Here is a 21,666-nt window from a genome sequence, read left to right on the forward strand (position 1 = left end):
TCCAGGTAGGTTATGACTTACCCTTGGTGAGACTTCTTATAGAAGCATATATTTAGATTATATGTCGGCTACAGCATGTGAACCTTCGGGTATGAAGTTGGGATGGATATTGCCTTAGTTTGGGCCCTGTTGTGTGTTGGGACTAGCCACCCCGTTGTGTTGTGATTTGATTATTCTATTGTGTTGGCTTGATGCCATGAGTTGTTGATAGATATTGGATTCTGTTTATCATCTTGATTGTGATATTGTTGGCGTACCCACTGTTGGTACCTGTGATTCGGTTATATTGTTGGCGTACCCACTGTTGGTACTCGTGATTCGGTTATATTGTTGGCATACCCACTGTTGATATTTGTGATTTGGATATATTGTTGGCGTACCTATTGTTGGTTCTTGTGATATTGAGCATGATTATTGATGTTAATACATACATTGCACCCACTCCCATTTTCATGATACACTATTGAGATACTGATGATGTTTGATGAAACACTTGATGAGCTGGGCTCGATTTTACTGGAGTGACGTGAGATGACCGATATCCGATGTTAGTTCTGAAATTGTTGTTGAGAGAGTGCATGGACTTTGTGTTACACCCCGAAAAATTTTGTGCTACCAAGATTGTAGACGGCTTATTACGAGCTCAGAGAAGAGTAAAGTCATACAAGGATTAGGGATGGAGATCATATGATTTGATTATAAGAATATATAAATATGTATGACATTTGGAGACCATATGGGGTGAATCAGTTCATACGTTACTTGATGAAAAGCCCTCGTTACTGTATGGTAAGTGGGGCCCATATGCCGGGGTTTTATAAAGGACATATGAAAAATTATATGAATAGTACATGGGAAGTTGAGCAATTCTTAAGAAGGACCCTTAAGCCAAATAATGGCATAAGCCCTCCAAAGGGATGATTTAAGGAGATGTTTTCGGATGATTTGACTTGAAGAGGACAAAACGTCATTTTAAGTTGGGAGTTTGGAAACACACCAAAAATGAAAGTTGTAGATAATTGAAATAGCTTTCCAACCATAGGTCGTGGGCTCATACGATATCGGGATCAAACGTTTTGCGCATTTTAAGATAGCCTGTCAGGGCAGAAAATTAACCCTGCGCGAACGCGCCAGAAGGTAGCGCGAACGCGCAAGGCAAGACCCTGCAACTCAGCGTGAACGTGCCACATGGCAGCGCGATCGCGCTTAGAAAAATTTAAGTCGGTCCAGGCTCTATAAAAAGGGGAGACCCCCCTTATTTCTTCAACCAAACACCCCAAAATCCTCTCTAATATTCTGGAAAATTCCCCAACCTTCCAACATCAACTTTTAAGCCAAAACCAGGTATAATTCTCGAATTTCGGTCCGGATAAAGTATAGTTGCGATTACAAAATCGTATAGCGGCGCGTTGTGGGTTAAGCTCAAGGTGGAGAAGTGAAGATATAGCGATATGATCGAGAGAAAGGTATGAATCTCTTGTTATTAACGTTAATCTTGGTTTATTTACGGATATGGAGCTGTTAAATAGTTATAAAATAATTCTGTGGTGGAAATATGGGACAAACACCCTATAGGATGCTTATGAAGTATTTTGGTATTGGAAATATTATGATTAATGTTGGTATTGTTGTTGTTGTTGTTGGTTGTTGAGTTGGATTCTGGGCTAGGCATATAAACAGAGGAGATGCTGCCGAAATTTTGATAGATTTTAGAAAGATTTATTTGAAGGCTTAGGATAAGTATGTAACAACGGGCCTAATCATAGTATGAATGGTCTTATGTGTAGACTTGCGGGATCGGACGGATAAGCGTAGGTAGTAGAGGCTGAACAGGTATGTTAAGGCTCGTCCCTTTCTTTCAAAGGCATGATTCCTATGTTACGATTTCATAAATATTTCCATAATATCTTGGTTGTCAAAAGTTGGAAGTTCTTGATTCAAAGGCATGACTCCTTTTTCTGATAATCCATAAAAGTTTTCCAAAGTGTCCGTATTTTTCAAACTAGAGATTTATGATTCCGCAAGCTCTTATGACAACAATGATGGACATGTATTTATCATGATGATGATGATGCCAAACACGAGAATATTTCTATGATGATTATGATGAGACTGATTTCACGTTTAAAAGTTTCAAGTTGTGAATTCAATATGAATATGAGAATGTTGAACTAGTTCTTGACCCTCAATTTTGTTCATTGATAATGACTCTTTTTCAAAAGGTTTCAAAGTGTATAAATTGACGCTTTATGAGAATTATGATTTTATTCTATGTCCTCCCTTGATGTTATTCTTCATTGATAGTCTCACCTCATAATGCTAGTTCCTTCAAGGTGGGACATGACGACCATGAATATTCCATAATACAATCGGAGGTTACCGATCTTACGTCACTCCGATAGAGTCATAGCATTCTTTGAGCTCTCATGCATGCTACTTATATTATATATGTGTGTATATATATATATATATATATATATATATATATATATATATATGGGGTTATGGGGAAAGGTGAGGCGCTATAGACGCATGACTACCTGATCAGTTGGTATAATATGATATCGTCCCGGATGTGGGATGCCTGGACGTGGGATATATGGTTAAATGGATCCTCGGCACTATTATGTATATATGGATCGGGCTGCACGTTCCGCAGCAATATTATATATGTGTATATATGGATCGGGCTGCACGTTTCGCATGCATGCATGGTATCCGCCTTAAGATGCACTCAAATGTACAGGTTACTCTTTTATCTCATTATATGCTCTATATTTCCATCATGTTGTTATTCATGCTCTGTATCCCCCACTATGTTACTATTCATGCCTTACATACTCAGTACATTACTCGTACTGACGTCCCTTCTTTTTGGACGCTGCGTTCATGCCCGCAGGATCAGGTAGCCAGCTGAGCGAGCCAGACCAGTAGGATCTCTCTTCCGTCTCAGCCAGCGAGCTCCATTTGGACCGGAGCTTCAGCTTTTTTTGGTATGCTATCTTGTTATGTACATATATGAGTATGGAAGGGCCTTGTCCTGTCTTTTCTACAGTCAGTATTCCACAGAGGTCTGTAGACAGTGATGTGTAGCCTTGTTGTACAGTACATGTAGCGGCCTAATCGGCTTGCGTTGCTACCCTCAGTATTTATGCTTATATGTATGCGTTGGCCGTGAGTTCTCGATACGGTGTCTGTTGTGTTGATTGTTCAGAAGACAGTATAGTTCAGTTATGGATTATGTATGGGCCCAGGTTAATCAGTGAGAGGTAAATGCAAACAAGAGTGCTTGGCCAGTAGTGATCGGGCACTCGTCACGGCTCAGCGATTGGGTCGTGACACTCTGCGGGTCCCCTAGAGTGGTGCCGGTGAGAACCCCCCGTGGGCAAAGATCCGGAGTTCCGTCTGTCTGTTGGGAAAAGATCCGGGACGGGTGGCACTTAGACTTCGTGAGTCACACTGGGTTGTGCTGCTGAGATGTCGATATTTCCCGTCCGGAGTACATGTGTACTCAACATTTGTATGGCATTGCATTGCATTCATACACTATTGCATTACATTGCATTATGGATTGATTTAAGATGCTTTGGTGTTGTACTTGTGATGTTGGATTCGGACTTAATACATTCAGACTTGGCATATTTGGGATTAGATGCTTTACCTAGGCAATGACGTATACTTGGGTTCCATTACATTTGACTTGTACTTATTGGTTTATCTACTTATCTGCTTTATTATATGGATTGTGTTAGCTATGCTTAGTCGGCCGATGATGCCTACCAATACTGTTGTTTTGTACTGACCCGCAGTTGCTGCATTCTTTTATGAATGTAGAGTACCAGGTTGGATCCATCTCTGTGACGCGTGGCTGATAGTCGCTTCAGCATTATCTTCAAGTCTGCTGGGTGATCATGGCCATTCGCTGCCTTGAAGACTTCTCTATCTTATGTCCTATTCTATCCGGAGACATAGACACTTAAGTTTTAGTATTCTATACTTGTATTATTCCCCCTGTTTATATGCTCTTGTATTATTTAGACTAGACCCTGGGGGTATTATTATTCCGCACTATCTTATTAAATATATACATAGTGAGACTTACTTATCTATTCTTTTCGCTTGATTAGTTATGTATTTGTGACTTTATTTATTGTTGGGTTGAGGGTTCGCTTACCAAAGTGGAAAGGTAAGTGCCCGCACGACTTAGGAAAAATAGGTCGTGACAAGTTGGTATCAGAGCCCTAGGTTACCCGATCTTTAATACAAGAGCATGTTTAGTACAGTCTCGTGGATTGGTACGATGAGCTCCGTACTTATCTACGAGAGGCTATACGATATTTAGGAAATCTCACTTTCTTTTCATTCTTTCGTGCTACTTTAGTCCAATTGGTATCTGACTCTATTCTCTTCTCTCACAAATGGTGAGGACTCGAGCTACGATGGCCCGAGGTTAGGTGCCAGAGCCCCGCCTACGGCTGGCACCCGAGGTCGAGCGACAGCCAGAGGACGTGGTAGAGAGAGAGAGGTTGCTGGGCTACCACAGCCAGGGTAAGGCTCCTGTAGTAGGGCAGCGGTGAAAGAGGTCTCTATCTCCCGAGCCCGAGTATCAGCCAGATCGAGGCCAGGCCGCAGAGGATGGCGAGGCCCCAGCACAGACACAGCCTGAGGTTATTTCGGATCAGGCCATGCATGACACTATGGCTAGAGTCTTACTCCATCTTGATGCCCAGCAGGCGGCGGCCGATGTTACTACTGACGGCGGGGGTTGACAGACTAGGGTTGGGGCACAGGCCCCTGAGTAGGGACCTATGCGGGCGGCACATCCCGCCGCAGCTATGGCTTATCGCATTGATGCGATACCTGCCCCGGGTGAGGATATTAGGCCCATGGAGGGTGCTGTTATGACTGTTTCTGATCAGGACCTTGTTGGGAGATTCCAGAAGTAAGAGTCATCGAGGTTCTCTGGTACCTCGTCTGAGGATGCCTATGAGTTTATTCTTGATATGCATGAGTTGCTACACCATATGGGGATAGTGGAGACCCACATCATTGATTATGTGTCCTACCAGTTTCGCAGCGACGCGAATACGTGGTGGATGTATTCCATGGCGTGCAGACTTGAGGGCTCTCCTCCTTTGACCTGGACTCAGTTTTACCGGGCCTTTCTTGAGAAGCATGTGCCCCGTTCGTTGCGAGAGATGCGTAGGGAGGAGTTTTTGCATCTTGAGCAGAGGGGCATGTCTTTGGAGTCCTACGTGACCCGCTTTCTATATCTGGCCCGCTATTCTACTCCGTTGATCCCTACTGAGGCCGATAGGATCAGGCGCTATGTTGCAGGACTAGTGGGCTCTCTACAAATTCCTTGTCTTCAGATGGAGTCTATGAGGGATTTCTTCCAGTCCATTATCGAGCATACTTCTATGGTTGAGGGCACTAAGGCCCATGCTTTTGGTGGTAGTGATAAGAGGCTCCGTCAGACTGGCAGTTTTAGAGGTTCTGGTTCGAGAGGCGCCGGTTAGTTTTTGAGGCTACCTCAACCATATTCCGGTCGTCTCGTGCATTCAGCGTTACTAGCTTCCTCTACTGAGCCACCTAGGCAGAGAGCTCTTGAGAGTTCGTTCTACGTACCAGTGACGGCCGCTTTATCCGGTCTTCGGCTCGTATATCAGCATTCGTCTCCTATTACCTGTTATTCTTGTGGAGAGGTCGGGCATGTTGCTAGGAGATGTCCCCGATCCAGGCGGGATTATCAGCCGCCGAGGACTCCTATATCATTTGGTGGTCGAGGTGGGACTTCTTAGAGAGGCGGTGCTCAGTCAGGCCGCGGTACTTCCCATAGTTCTAGAGGTGGTTCCCAACCAGCTAGAGGTGGTACTCAGAGTACGAGAGGGGGATCGTAGACTGGATGTGGTGGACCCCATTGTTACTCACTTCCTAGTAGGCCCGAGGCAGAGGCTTCAGATGCTGTGATTTTAGGTACTATTTTTGTCTGTCATAGAGCAGCATCTGTGTTATTTGATCCTAGATCCACCTATTCGTATATATCTGCATTTCATGCTGTTGGTTGGGATTTGCCTTATGATAGCATAGGTATACCTGTTCATGTGTCCACTCCGGTTCTAAATGAATTGTGTAGTTTTTCATGATATTGTTAACTTACCTATTTTGGTACTTGTGACACTGATATATTATTGGCGTACCCCTTTATTGGTACTTGTGATATTGATCGGATTATTGAGCTTGATATATGCATTGCACGCACTCTCATGATATACTGTTGATACATTGTTGGTACTTGATGAAACATTGTGATGAGCTGAGCTCGATTTTTAAATGAGAGTGACGTGAGAGACTGATATCCGATGTTAGTCCTGGAATGGATTGAGTGAGTGCATGGACTCCGCGGGTCTCCCAGGGTGGTGCCGGTGAGAACCCCCATAGGCAAAGATTCAAGTCTCGTCTGTCTGTTGGGAAAAGATCCACGATGAGTGACACTTAGACTTCGCGAGTCACCTTGGGTTGTGCTACCGAGACGTCGATACTTCTGTTCGGAGTACATGTGTACACAGCATTTGCATGGCATTGCATTGCATTACATCACGACCTATATTGAGATGAGTTGGTGTGTTTACTTGTGATGTTGGATTCAGATTGGACATATTGAGACTTGGCACATTTGGGATTAGATGCTCTACTTAGGCGATGACGTGTACTTGGTTCGATTATGTTTGACTTATACTTGTTGATTTATCTGCCTATCTTGCTTTATTGTCTGAATTATGTTAACTATACTCAGTCGACCTATGATACCTACCAGTACTGTGGTTTTGTACTGATCTGCACTTGCTGCATTCTTTTATGAATGTAGAGTACTGGGTTGGGTCTTCCTCCATCTCCCATGGTAGATAGTCGCCTTCAGCATTAGCTCCGAGTTTCCAGGGTGAGCACGCGTCGTTCGCCGCCTTGAAGACTCCTCTTATTATTATGTCTTACTTTTCTACTCTGAGACATAGACAGGTTGATGTATTATTATACTCAGACTTGTATTATTTCATTTAGAGGCTCTTGTATGACTTAGATCAGACCCTGGGGGTAATTTCCTTATTCCGCACTATTTCCACTATATATTATTGTGAGTCTTACGTAATAATTCTATTCCGCTTGCTTCATTTAATTATTTATGTCTTTATTTGTTGTTGGGTCGAGGGTTCGCTTACCGAGGTGAGAAAGGTAAGTGCCCGCACGACTTAGTCAAATTGGGTCGTGACAAAGTGGTTCTTGTGCGCATTTAAAGCTTATCTATGATATCTTGGATGTATAATTTGGTTGATCTGATTTCCATGTTTGTAAGAAACAATATCCTACTTTAGTAAAATATCAATATCCCTTTAGGTAAGATGTAAGCAAATGGAATGACTAATTAAAATAAGGTCACAAAATCATATACTACTTATGCGAGTATTTAAATGTACATAAACTACTTGCCTTTTTCTCTTTTACACTAACAATGAAAAAAAATAATGAATTGTGTTGATCTCATATTCATGGTAGATTATAAAGCTATAAAGACAAGGTGGTCGATGTAGAGAAAGGAAGAAGTACAAAGAAGAAACCAAGTCTAGAAAATGGCAAACTCTTTGTCCCCTTCATTGTTCTCTCTCACTTTTGTGTTTCTTTTAGTAGTATCACTGTTTGAAATTGTTAGAAATGTGGAGGCGGACATACTTGATGATGTTTGTCCAAAGACCATAAATCCTCAACTATGTTTTCAAGTTCTTAAGAACGATCCTTACGTTTACAAAGGAGACATTCAAAACCTTCTATCTATTGCACTTTCTATAGCACAAGACAATACCACATCCACCTACAACTTGGTTCAATCACTTATTCAACAACCCATCACAGATCCCAAGGTGAAAACCCAACTCACCAATTGTTTGAACAATTACAAGGATGCAGGTGATAAACTTGAAAGTTGCAATGATTTGCTTAGGACTGCTGATTATAGAAAGATAAGTTTGTTGGCTTCTGGTGCTTTGAATGATTCTCGTACTTGCGACCAAGGTTTTGGGCAATCACCAGCCCAGCTTAAACAACTAAGCCAGACGGTCCAAGAATTCTCCAATCTTGTTTTTGTTATTGCCTATGATCTCAAATAGTCTAGTCATTTGCCATGATGTTTTTTGTCTCATTTTGACTGTTACATTACATGGATGAATTCATCTTCTGAATTAATATATATAAAAAATAATTTTTTTTCTTATTGCCAATGTCATTTTAGGATGAAAGGGATTCAATTCACAAAACGTGTGTGATCACATTAGCCTTCTTTTGCAGAGAAAAGGCAAACACACACTGAAAATGTAGTGCAAATTTTCATCTGCCAAAAACTGTCAAAATTTCCTCTTTTACTTTGGTTTTCTTTGCTATTGTTAATATCCTTTCTTTCTTCAATATTTTCATCATTGTTTTTTTACTCTTGCATTTCTTTCAAACTTGTTCTGTAAATTTTTTGAGCCGAGGGTCTATCGGAAACAACCTCTCTACCCCACAAAGGAAGGGTAAGGTTTGCGTACACCCCACCCTACCCAGACCCCACTTGTGGGACTATACTGTTTGTGTTGTTGTTGTAGAGTTTTATGAAAATTCTTTCAATTTAGATATATATTTGACGAATTGGTCATGATAAAATCTTTCTTTGGAATATTAACGTTGCCCCACATGCTACATTTACAATGCAAGTCATGCGTCTTCCATACACACATCATCATTTACTTATGGTTAAGTGATATGCAAATTTACTTTGATTTTTTGCTATTAAGGTTAAATTAGTTGGTTTGGTGTAATACGGTCGACGGACAAGTATTTATCCTCGGGCTTTGGTCTAGTAGTAGAAGCATTGCGCATGATGTGTGGGTTAGACATACGTGATGGTTCTCGAATCCTACCATAGACAAAGGTCGGGTATTTGAGTGGAAAAGGCTAAAGGGTGAACCCATTATCCACCGAGTTGTGAACCTTACATGACTGATCCTCGAGGATTTCTCGTTTATCAAAAAGAAAAGAATTACCATCACCCATATAGCAGTTTTTCTTTTTCTTTTTTCTTTTGTGTTCTTAATGATGTCGTGCTTCACATTAATTGGCACTTAGACTTTGCAGTTGAGAACAGTCAATATAAATGTGGGAAATGACTCAAGATAAAATTGATGTTCGTCAACATGGTGTGATAGTTGATCAGAAGAAGAAGAAAATCAAGTGCAACTATTGTGGTAAAGTTATTTCTGGTTTGTATCGGCTTAAATACCACTTAGGAGGTATTCGTGAAGATTTAACTCCTTGCTTGAACGCTCCTACACTTGTAAAAGAAGCATTCAAAACTGAGATACTTGAGAAAAATTATGGCAATTTAAGCAAGGAAGTTGGGAAACTTTACCACCAAATCTTCCTTAAGAAGGGAACTAGTGACCCCGAGACAGTGAAATGGAAATAAAAAGCAAAATGGAGAGAATTCAAAAGTGGCTGTTAGTTGTGTTGTAGATTCATACTCACGAGGGATTTCAAAATCCATAGGGAGATTTTTTTATGAAGCGGGATTTGACTTTGATGTTATCAGATCACCTAGATTCCAGAGGATGATAAAAGCCACTCTTACTCTTGCTAGGGAGACGATAAAGTTTCCTAGTTGTCAGGAATTGAAAGGGTGGATCCTTCAGGATGCAGTAAAAGAGATGCAACAATATGTAACGGAGATGAAAAATTCATAGGAAAGTACGGGGTGTAGCATCTTGCTAGATGGATGGGTAGATTCAAATGGTTGAAATCTGATTAATACCTTAGTGTACTGCCCGAGGGGCACTATATATCTTCGGTCATCAGATATTTCATCTTTCAATGGCAATGTTGAGGCTATGCTGTTAGTTTTTGAGGAAGTTAGAGTAAAAAATGTGGTCCAAATAGTTGCGTACTCAACATCTGCATCAATGATAGAAGTATGCAAGAAACTAATGGAAAAACATAATACAGTTTTTTGGACAGTAGATGTTTCTCATTGCATGAAACTTATGTTATAAAAATTCACAAAGATAGAGCTGATAAAAGAAATTTTGGAAAAGGCAAAAACACTCACACAACTTATTTACAGCCATGCCACTATCCTAACGCTTCTAAGAGACGCTTGTCCGGATGAGCTAGTGAAGCCTTCAAAGATTAAGTAAATTGTGCCCTTTTCAACTCTGGAGAATATTGTATCACGCGTAAAGAACATTCAGTTTCAATGTTTTAGGCTTCTAATTGAAGTACCTCAATCTTGGCTTCTATAGGTTAGAGTCAAAGAATGTCGGAAACCGTTGAAGATTAGTCCTTTTGGACCAGGACTTTGAAGGTTGTGAAAGAAACGATTCTCCTGGGAAGATATAAAATTGCTAAATGTTAGTAATAAGCCATAAGTTGGTTTTACTTATTTTCACACCCCAAACGGAGGGGCATGACGGGCACCCGGCCTTACCGGCCAAGTACCACCTAGCGTAAGTTCAACATACTCAACTTATAACAACTACGAGGAACCATATGATATATATGTAACATAAAGGGATCACTTGCACGCAAAAAAGTCCCAATACAATGGAAGACATATGCACTTGTGACCATACACATATATATATATATATATATATATATATATATATATATATATATATATATATATATATATATATATACGCGCCACCGAGGTCGCCACAAGAGCGTCATAATCCAACGAAGGCCGACGAGGCCGTACATGATATCTACATACATCATATTATCTATGAGCCTCTAGGAGTACATATACATGACATATAGGACGGGAAAGGACTCCGTCATATCCAAAAGATATATATACATAACAAGTGAACATAGCATATACCAAAAGAGCAAGCTTGGTAGAATGGCACTTGCTGACGACCTGCTGAAGTTGATAGTCCCACTGAAGAGGTCCTCCGCTGTGCCTATCAGGACCTGCAACTCGAAATATAGCGTCCCGTAGGATGGGACATCAGTATGGATAAAAGTACTGAGTATGTAAGGCAGGAAAAAATAATGTAAGTAAGACATTGATATAAGAGAATAGAAGTAACTTGAGCCATCTGGGGACATACAATATGCAATGCATGAGTTTTAAAAAAAATCATATGCAAGTATATACATATAGTAGCATCATCATCGTGTCATCACCGTATCATAATCATATCATCATCATCCCGCATCCGGGGCATCCCATGTCCGGGATAACATCATAACATGCCCATTGCAGAGGTGTACAAATCTACATACATCGACCACGTCCATATATATATATATATATATATATATATATATATATAAAACGCATGAGGAGCCAATGAACTAACATCAGGCATTTTGGAGGGATGTAAGGTCGATAATCTCCGAATGATTTATGAAATGAGTATCGAACTCAAAGAAATAACTTAATGATGATAAACATAATAATATTTCAAGAATCATTGGAGAAGTATATCAAACTAGTTTGGGAAAGAAGTAAGTAATTTAATAAAGAACATCTATAAGAAGTGATTAATGAGTGGAGTAGGATAATCGGGGTATATGCATCAGTACTCTAAATTTAGATTCGTGCCAAGGAAAGAGGAGTAGCAAATACCTTATTGGACTCTTAGTGGCTCTACCATGTAGCTCGCCCAGCGTCTTGACCTAAAACAACAATAACATCTCTTGTTAGCTATGGATATACTTGGTATATCATGTATATCAAGTGACAAACTTGTTCCATAACGAATCGGGCAGCATTTCCCTCATTTTTACTACTTCCTTCAAGTTCCCAATATCAAGAATAACAACAAATCATACTCAATCCATCAAATTCCAGCCACAACCCAACTCAAAAAATCCCCAAACAGTCCATACAATAACAATATCAAAAAATGATTTCCCGCTATTAATTTCGTATTTCTCATCCTACAATTTAGCTATGACTGGACGAACATAAATATATCTAGAACAGGAGAATTATTACCTTATATGTCAAGAACTATTCTTCTTCCACTTTATTCACTTCGAAGAAATCCCGAGTTCAATAACATGACAAAACAAAGCAATGGGATCAAAGCGGAGAGCAAAACCTGCTATGTTTCCTCGTGAGAGGGATTATACTTTTTCAATTGGAATAAAGGAAAATAGCTGTTGGTTCTATAATGGGAATTGGTTGCTGGTACGTATATGTTGGTGTTAAGATCTAAATTGAAGAAAAATACTACAGTAATTATTTCTTACACCTAAAAATGCAATTGAATAGAAAATGAGAACTTATGGAATATCTAGTGGTCTTTACACGTGTTGCCCTCTCAATACATCCTTATCTACTAATGCAAATGAATTGAAGCATGTATGTGTATTAACTATCTTGCTGCCACCTATCAATGACATACTTGGACTATGTTCACATAATATTTATCCAATAATCTTAATTAATTTATTGATCTCAATTCACTTAAATAGTAATCATTTTCAATACACTTCATATACTCATTGTCATGATTGTGTGACATAGCACTAGTCCATAGCCCCTTTTGGTGCACACAAAATATTATTTTCAATCACCGTTATTCTACTTTCGAGTCTTAAATAATTTTGGGACTTCATCCCAACCACCTACAAGCTTGGGGGTAACCTCATTTTCCCCTACTTATGTCTTTTAACTTGCAAGCTTTTTAACACATGAAAACACGGGATGTAACATCCTCTCCCCCCCCCCCAAAACATTCGTCCTCGAATGTAGAGGTGTTGGGGGGAGGGGGGTAAACTTATTAGGAATCTTACGAAAATTTTGACAGAGCCTTCCCTGTAACCGGGCACTACTCAAGACTTGCAAACAACCGCAACCCAACCTACGTGCTTCACAAGGCCATACAAATATCATATATATACATGTCCCTACACAGTCAGCATATATCAAATGTAAATATCGCAAGACCTTCCATTTGAACATTTGTCCATGGATGAAAGGTTGTACTAAATGTGATCACTTAGGCAAGGACACATAACCTCTTTAGCCTCACTTTGTGGCCTATCGATCTTCACATATGAAGACGTTTGCACATATTATTCTAGGATCCTCATTTGGTACCTTCCAACTTGTACTCTATTCGTCTGACATTCGTCTTACCCAATAGGAAGACTATGTTGGTCTATGTCGATAAGATTCATATTTAGGGACGTTCTACAACCCAATAATGACAATCCGAATGCCACCAACACGTTTCACCAAAAGTCGAGAACTATAGATCGATAATGATTGCCTAATGTCGTCGATATGATTTACCTTAAGTAACAATCTCGAATTCATTTGCAAGACTCTAGAACGTATCTGTTAAACCAGGCCGTAATCGACTCTAACCAAATGATTGGTTCTCCTTGTATTCCAATTTTTCATTAACAATCATGTCATCCACATAATTTATCTTAAAGAGGTTATGTTCCCATCATAAGAGGATATTACATCTGAAGACCATCCATATGATTCATTCTCTTGACGTCATGGTACATCTCAGTTGATCATGAGTGACTAGGAGAATGAGAGTAATGTATCCCTACCATGATATAATGTTGTAGTCCCACTACATCTACAATATATAATTTGCTTGGAATCTCAGAACCTCATCTTTTTCTCCATCTCGCATGTTGCTACCTCATTCCATCATACTTCTTTCTTTAACTCACAAATCAAGGGAGGATCTTCTTATTGCCGCCCTATCTTTTACAAATAATGGTGTCATATTTCTAAATGACAACACTTGCCATACTCTGATTTCAGGAATCAGAATCCTAAGTAGTCAACTGGCGTAACTTGGCTAACTTCCCCTTCTCGGCCTAAGTAGGCTAGGCTGGTCATAGATTTGAGACTAACTGTATCAAGTACAACGTTAGCTTTCTCAGATGACATAGGATGTCAATATTATAATTCTTTAATTACTTGATCTACCACCTATAATTACCTCCAGCTGCTTTCGCCTTCTCCCTTATTATAATAGCGTTTCCGTAACCATAAACTTTAAAAGATTGTCTTGTATCTTAAGCTCAATGGTATTTTTTGTATTTGAAGCACGCATATTGAACTTTAGCGGCCATCACTTTCATTCAAGTGTCCTTGGGGTTGCAACTGTGTCCTGCAAAACTGAAATCTCATGCACTTGAATCCTTTATATAGTGTTGTAGGGTCTAGTGGCTCATCTGTGACCTCTTGTCTGGCCACACCTAGGCTTTTCACCAGTCAATTATTGATTATTCGAGTCGAGCTATCTTCTAAACATTAATTTCCAACGAACTCCTCTTGAGCCTTATCCCTCTATCTTCGCTTATTCTTCATAAATCCCCAAGTTCTCAATGCCAAGCTGTACTTACTATCGGTCGGTATTCCTGCCAAGTTTACTGCCATCTCCTTCCTAGCGCTCACACTTACTTATCGTTCTAAAGTTGTGGCACATTGTAGGGCGTAAACTACTACTATCTCATCTGCTTCTCACCTTTAGCTGCAATTCTTATTGCCACTATGCTGTCAAGCATTTCTATAATTTCATCTCGATGCTTTACCGCATTACCTCCCCCCTTGGGAAAATAGCTAATATCTCATTCCCAAACATTCTATCTATGTAGCGTCACATTGCTACCTTTCCACTTTTACCAATTCTTCATACGTCTGATACTTATCGTTCGCCTTACTTTAAGCTTCACTTGTTGGGAACAGCTGAATCATTTACACACATAGGGTGCCACTTATTCACAATTAGCGGTCTTGATCTCAATGAACTTAATTTCTACTCATGATGCGTGTCTTAGTGTGGTCGTCCTTATTGAATTTCAAGGGTCGCTCTTCTATCGTAGGCCCTTTCAGTACCTAATTGCTTACCAGAAAATGTTGCAATTCCCATTAATATCAAAGTCTCCCGAGATCCTAACTCATTTTCAGTTTAACTTAACCATTATTGGTATCTCCTTAGTTGGGGTGCTAAGTCGGTCTGCTTGCAACTCCCTCCTGAGTGGCTAGTTCACTTTTCATAATGAAGGCATAGCCTCATGACTTGCATCCCTTGTACTCCTGACACTTGCCATCTCTTACCATTTTCTTTTATTTGATAATGAGTCTTGTCGCACTGTCATGCCTATCTTACGAGATTCACTAGCTTCTTATATCTATTCCTTACACTTCACTTATTCTACCCACCTCTACTAACTTTACCATCTTATCTTACTCTGTGAAATCCCAACAGGACATCCTTTCGTTTCTAGCTTCTCTTCTCCTTAGCCAAGCTTGTCCTTTGGTTGTTTAATTCCTTTTTTACTGGTAGCACAGGACATACCGAGGTGAGTGTGTATCCCATGAACAAAGATTCAACTATCTAGCCCCCTGTGTTGCCTAATGCTTCAGTAGTCGTGCCTGGCTATACCATCCTTAAACACGCTATGCATATACACCGCCTAAGGAGGGACTACAAACATGTTCCTCGGCAATATCATTCAATCCAGCCACTGACCCCAGTGCTAATGATTTTTATAGCCCGTACTACATTCTAAAATCCCATTCCTTCCTAAAGTGGCGTTCGTTGAAATCCAGAGGTCGTAACTTAAATGAGTATTTGTTGGAAGCGGAACCGTACCACTCGCGGTGCTTCGTCTGAGCTTCGGCTACTTACAAATCTTTCTCTCTCGATAGCTCATGCCCTCTCCACCTTACCTCTTTGCCTTTCAAACTTCTTACCTTTCCTCCTAATGTACTCCTAACCTTTTTTCTCCTATACACAAATAAGGTGAATGTTCACATTCTGATGTTCTGACTTCATGCTTGCCCTTCTCGTGCATGGATGATCTGATGAAGGCTTTACATTCATTTTTACCATAAACATAAGTTTAGACTGAGTCCTTATGACTTCGTTCAGCCCCCCGTTGAACGTCTGACTGGTTGTCTATATCTTAGTAATAAGGATCAACATATCGTGTAAGGAAGATTAGGAAGGAACTTTTTATAAATCAGCTCCATCACAAGATCTAGATCAAGAAAGAAAGGAAACAACCCTAAATGTCCCGTAGCCTCCTGCTTATAAGCGTGGCATGCTACACACCCATAAACAAGACTCTACTAGACAGGGCCCATACATATCCTATGACAGACCCGCTCTAATACCACTTTGACACACCCCAAACCGATGGGCATGATGGGCGCCCGGCTTTATCGGAAGAGTACCACCTGGCATATATTCAACATACTCAACTTATAACAACTACGAGGAACCATATGACATATTAGTAACATAAAGGGATCACCAGCATGCAGAAAAGGCCCAATACAATGGAAGACATATGCATGACTATATATGTATACATATTCGCTAGCCGACAAGGCTGCCACAAGAGCATTATAATCCAATGAAGGCTGATGAGGCCGTACATGAGATCTATATACATCATACTGTCTATGAGCCTCTAGGAGTACATATAAATGACATACTGGATGGGACAGGACCCCGTCATATTCAAAATATACATATACATAACATGTGAAGATAGCATATACCAAAAGAGCAAGCCCGATACAATGGAACTTGCTGATGACCCACTGAAGCTGATAGTCCTATTGAAGAGGTCCTCCGCTCTACTGTCGGATCGGGCACAAAATGCAGCGTGATCGGGGATGGGGACATCGATGGATAAAAATCGAGTATGTAAGGCAAGAAGCAATAACGTAAGTAAGACATTGATATAAGAGAATAGAAGTAACTTGAGCCATCTTGGGACATACAATATGTAATGCATGAGTTGAAAAAAAATCATATGCAAGTATATACATATAGTAGCGTCATCATAGTGTCATCATCGTATCATCATCATATCATCATCATCCCGCATCCGGGGTAACATCATAACATGCCCACTGAAGAGGTGTGCACATTTACTTTCTTGCTCGGCCGATTATAGCACGGCACGGTATATATATATATATATATATATATATATATATATATATATATATATATATATATATATATATATATATATATGCATATACATATATATATATATATATATATATGCATATACATATATATATATATATATATATATGTATAATGCATGAGGAGCTAATGAAATAACATCGGGCCTTTTGAAGTGACGTAAGGTCGATAATCTCTGAATGAATTATGAAATTCGTATCGAACTCAAAGAAATAACTTAATGATGATAAACGTAATAATGTTTCAAGAATCATTGGAGAAGCATATCAAACTAATTGGTGAAAGAAGTAAGTAATTCAATAAAGAACATCTATAAGAAGTGATATATGAGTGGAGTAGAATCATCGGGGTATATGCATCGGTACGCTAAATTTAGATTCATCCCAAGGAAAGAGGAGTAGCAAACACCTTACATACCTTGTTGGCCTCTTAGCGGCTCTACCACATAGCTCGTCTAGCGTCTCGACCTAAAACAACAATAACGTCTCTTGTTAGGCTATGGATATAGTTAGTGTATCTTGTATATCAAGTGACAAACTTGTTTTATAATCAATCGGGCAGCATTTCCCTCGTTTCTACTACTTCCTTCAAGTTCTGAATATCAAGAACAACAACAATCATACTCAATCCCCCAAATTCCAGCCACAAGATAACTTAGAAAATCACCAAACAGTCCATACAACTACAACAACATCAAAATACGATTTCCCATTATTAATTCCGTATTTCTCACCTCATAATTTAGCTATGACCTGGACGAACATAATTATATCTAGAAGAGAAGAATTATTACGTTATATGCCAAGAACTATTCTTCTTCTACCTTATTCACTTCGAAGAAAGACCGAGTTCAATAATGTGACAAAAACGGAGCAATAAGATCAAAGCGGAGAGCAAAACCATCTATGTTTCTTCGTGAGAAGGATTATACTTTTTGATTGGCATAAAAGAAAATAGTTGTTGAGTCCTTATGACTTCAATCTTTCCACAGCCCCCCGTTGAACGTCTGATTAGTCGTCTATATCATAGTTGCAGGGATCAACATATCGTGTATGAAAGATTAGGAAGGAACTTCTTATATGCGGGCCTGATGCGGCTCTGTATATCTCATATGCGGTCGCATGTAGGCTCGCAATGCCAAATGATTGACACGTCAGGTAATACAACTTGCGTAGAGTTTGCGGGATCGCAAACTGTGAATGCGACCGCATACTAACCGCAAGTTGCGTGAGTATAAAAAGGGCCTTTGAACGTTTCATTCTCACTTTCCCCCTCTTCAAATTTAAAATGTGCACTTCCCCTATTATCACTAGTCGTCAGTTTCAAGTGTATTTCACGCTCAACTGACCCCTTTAAAATCACAACCCCCCCCCCCTCCAATTCTTGGTAGTTTTGCTTTGAATGGAATTCGAGAACATCGTTTGTGCACACACCTTCACTCTCCTAATCTCTAAGGTATGACTTTCTCACTTCGATTTTAATGTGAAAATGTGTTGAATAATCATGATAAGAGCATGTAGCATATCCTTAAAGCTTAGTTGGTGTGTTGATTGCTTGAACTAGACCCTATTTGTATATGAACTCGTGTGTCTATGGGAGTGTTTCTTTTCTTGATTAATCGTTGAACTTGTGGGTTGTAAAGGATTTGTTAAACATGTGGGGTAGTTTAATCATGCTTTAAGGGGGAGATTTTGGGTGTTTTTGTGTTGAAAACGTGAAAAATGCAAGTTGAGGCGAACAATTAGGGAAGACGATAGAGATGCGACCGCATATTGAGTATGCAGCATCGCATCTCCGTCGCATCTGGTGCTTTGGTTTACAGTGATAAGGGTGAAAAGCTAGAGTATGCAATCGAGATGCGTGACCGCATCTTCCTGATGCGGTCGCATCTTGCACCGCATACTCAAAGCTAGAAATTGGCAGTGAAGGTCTTAGTTTGTGCTAGTTTACGGCATGTTTGTGGGTACGCAAACTGCCTATGCAGCCGCATCCTTTAAGATGGGGCGCCGCATACTCTCTTTGCAACCGCAAACTCCCAAATTCAGCCCTATTTGTCTTCAATTTCCCTTGCATCGTTGACAGTTTAATGCTTTCTTTTTACACCAAAAATTTAAAAAATTAGCTAATTTCTTCCTTTAATCGAAAATACAAAAATATTTTCGTTTTCTTTTGCCTAATGGGTGTTGCTTGTACAGTATGACTTGTGGCATGTCGATTGCTAAGAAAATTCCAGCAGACATCACCAGCAGGTCTAATAGAAAGAATTTAACTTTTAAAAAAAACTCTCTCTTCTCTCTCCTTTCCCATGTAAATCCTAACCTAACTTAGTCATCCATGGCTGCCAAGGCCGCTGGTCAGCCGTCAACGGCGGTTGGCTAGCCCTTGACACTCTCATCACAAGCATATTTCCCTCCCCTTCCCAACATGGTTGCACACACTTCTTCTTCTACAGCCCCATCTCCACTTGCTCCACATGCTAACCCTAGTCATGCGACTAACTTTGTGCAAACAGTGATGAACATGGAAGATTCAATGTCCAATGTTCAATGTGATCCCATACCTCTCAAAAAGATCACGTATGTTGAAGGTATTCCTTATCTAAAGTTTTAAAGACCCTCTGATCGCTATGGAAAACATAGGATTACCCCACTAATAGAACCTTTCCAAGGGTAGAACGAGCTAATAGAAACTCGATTGTATAAGTCTAAAAACTGAAAACTTGACTTGTTTGTGATTGTTGTTTGATTGTGTTGAGTCCATTAGAGAGTGACGTAGGAAATTAGAACTCCGTTGGGAATTCAAATGCCACAGGTGGGTTCGTATGATGTTTTTATGTCAGCGTGCATGTTTTGTTTGTTTTTGTGAGGCCTTAGATGAAATGTTGGGTGGTAGAGTGGCGGAAAAATTGTAAGCCTACTGTCTCAGTGGTACGCTGCGGTGGGGTAGGTACCACTACGACGGAATAGCTATAGCGGTGAGCTTCTCGCCGCAAGCAGTCAATCGATATTCGTTGGGTCCGTTGTGGCGGGCAACGGACCGCTATGGCGATGTCACTATAGCGGGATATGGCCCGCCATGGCAGAGGTCAGTTTCTTTGTGGTCCGCTATAGTGGGCACTTGGCCGCTATAGCGAGACCTCTATAGCGGTGATTTGACCGCCGCAACAGTCGACGGGGGCAGAACCTCAGTTTTTAAACACTTAGTTCTGATTTCTTTATTCATAAAACTCTGAAACAGTTCCCCATAAGTATCTAGGGCGAATTTCCAAGCTAGGGAAAGAATATTGTTGAGAGGTAAGTCTCAACCATCCCTTTCAATCATTACATTATCGTCTTCATGATTATCATCCTTTTATGGGTCTCCAATGGTGAATTAGTAATAGTAACCCTAGAACCTAATAGACCTTCTATAATTGATGGGTTATGATTGTTATCATGTTTTTATCATCTAATGGCTTGGCTTAACTCCTTTTAATCAATAATATAACCATTAGAGCCATGAACTAAGTGAAATTGAAACTTAAGGTTTTATAAAAATGGTAGCTTGACCATGAAAACTAATTATAATTGATGTTTTGATTAAATAGCTTTATAAATTGATGATTGGTGGTTACTAAGGCCATTGTTAGATTGTTTTACACCTAGAAATCATTCACCCATGGGAATGGGGCTAAAGGGAATGTGTTATTGAATTGATTTTGTGACTAGAGTAATTATGACTCATTGAGCATTTTAATTTCTAGACTTTAAGCGTTTTGAGGCTTTACAGAAGGGAAAAGCTGTAGTGGACTGATTCGTAATGTTCCAGCTCTACGTTTGAGGTAGATTACGGTCTACTTGAGTTAGACTTTGATTAGTTGATTGTATGTGTTATGAATTCGATAGGAGAAAGCATGTCTAGTCTTGAAACATGATGTGTGTGTGTGGCTGAACTCCTATATGTAATTGTTTAAGTGACTGCGTGGGCTTCATGCCACTATTCATTGTGTTGGAACCTACAGTTCAATGTTATTGTGGTGAGAAGTTAATATGATTTTCTCAGTGAAATTGGGATACAAAATGATAATTCGATTATTGAAAATAAGAGGACAAGAAATACTATTATATATATATATATATATATATATATATATATATATATATATATATATATATATATATATATATATATATATATATATATATATAAAAGGCACATTGGACCGGTGTTACATCTTGAAAATTTCCCGTTAGCGTACAGTGAACAGACCAATGAAGGGCATGACGTATACGATATTTTAATAAGAAAGGAATAGCCTTTAATAGTCCAAATTAAGATTTCCAAAGACATGCGAGGTAAGAGAATAAAGTTGCTAAGGAAAGCGAGTCATATGTTGTGTGTCGGGCAGGAATTATGAGTATCGAGTTAATGACGTTCTAATGATTCTTTGGGAAAGAGTTATAACGTCCCTTAGATTGATGTTGAAGTGTTAAACAAGTTCTAAGAAGGTTCCATAAGGATTGGAGATCAAGCAAACGACGGAGATTATTTTAGGAAAAGGGAGTTATACGACCGACTTATACGGTCCATATAACATTATACGGTCCGTGTAAGGCGTATAACACCCCGGGGAATGATTCGCCCTGTGAACCCGACCACTTATACG

At 39.7% G+C, this 21,666-nt stretch overlaps 1 protein-coding gene across 1 annotated transcript; it reads left to right on the plus strand.

Moving 5' to 3' along the window:
* The first annotated feature begins 7,571 nt into the window (after window positions 1–7,571).
* Window positions 7,572–8,259, plus strand: LOC132058439 (pectinesterase inhibitor-like). The gene has a single exon (XM_059450937.1). It carries the CDS (start codon window positions 7,626–7,628, stop codon window positions 8,157–8,159), a length of 534 nt encoding a protein of 177 aa, XP_059306920.1. The 5' UTR covers window positions 7,572–7,625; the 3' UTR covers window positions 8,160–8,259.
* Window positions 8,260–21,666: the final 13,407 nt, after the last annotated feature.

The sequence above is a fragment of the Lycium ferocissimum genome, chromosome 5 (assembly GCF_029784015.1).
Source record: "Lycium ferocissimum isolate CSIRO_LF1 chromosome 5, AGI_CSIRO_Lferr_CH_V1, whole genome shotgun sequence".
Taxonomy (NCBI): Eukaryota; Viridiplantae; Streptophyta; class Magnoliopsida; order Solanales; family Solanaceae; genus Lycium; species Lycium ferocissimum.

Coding starts and splice junctions, on each gene's coding strand:
- LOC132058439 (XM_059450937.1), top strand. CDS start 7,626: ATGGCAAACTCTTTGTCCCCTTCATTGTTCTCTCTCACTTTTGTGTTT.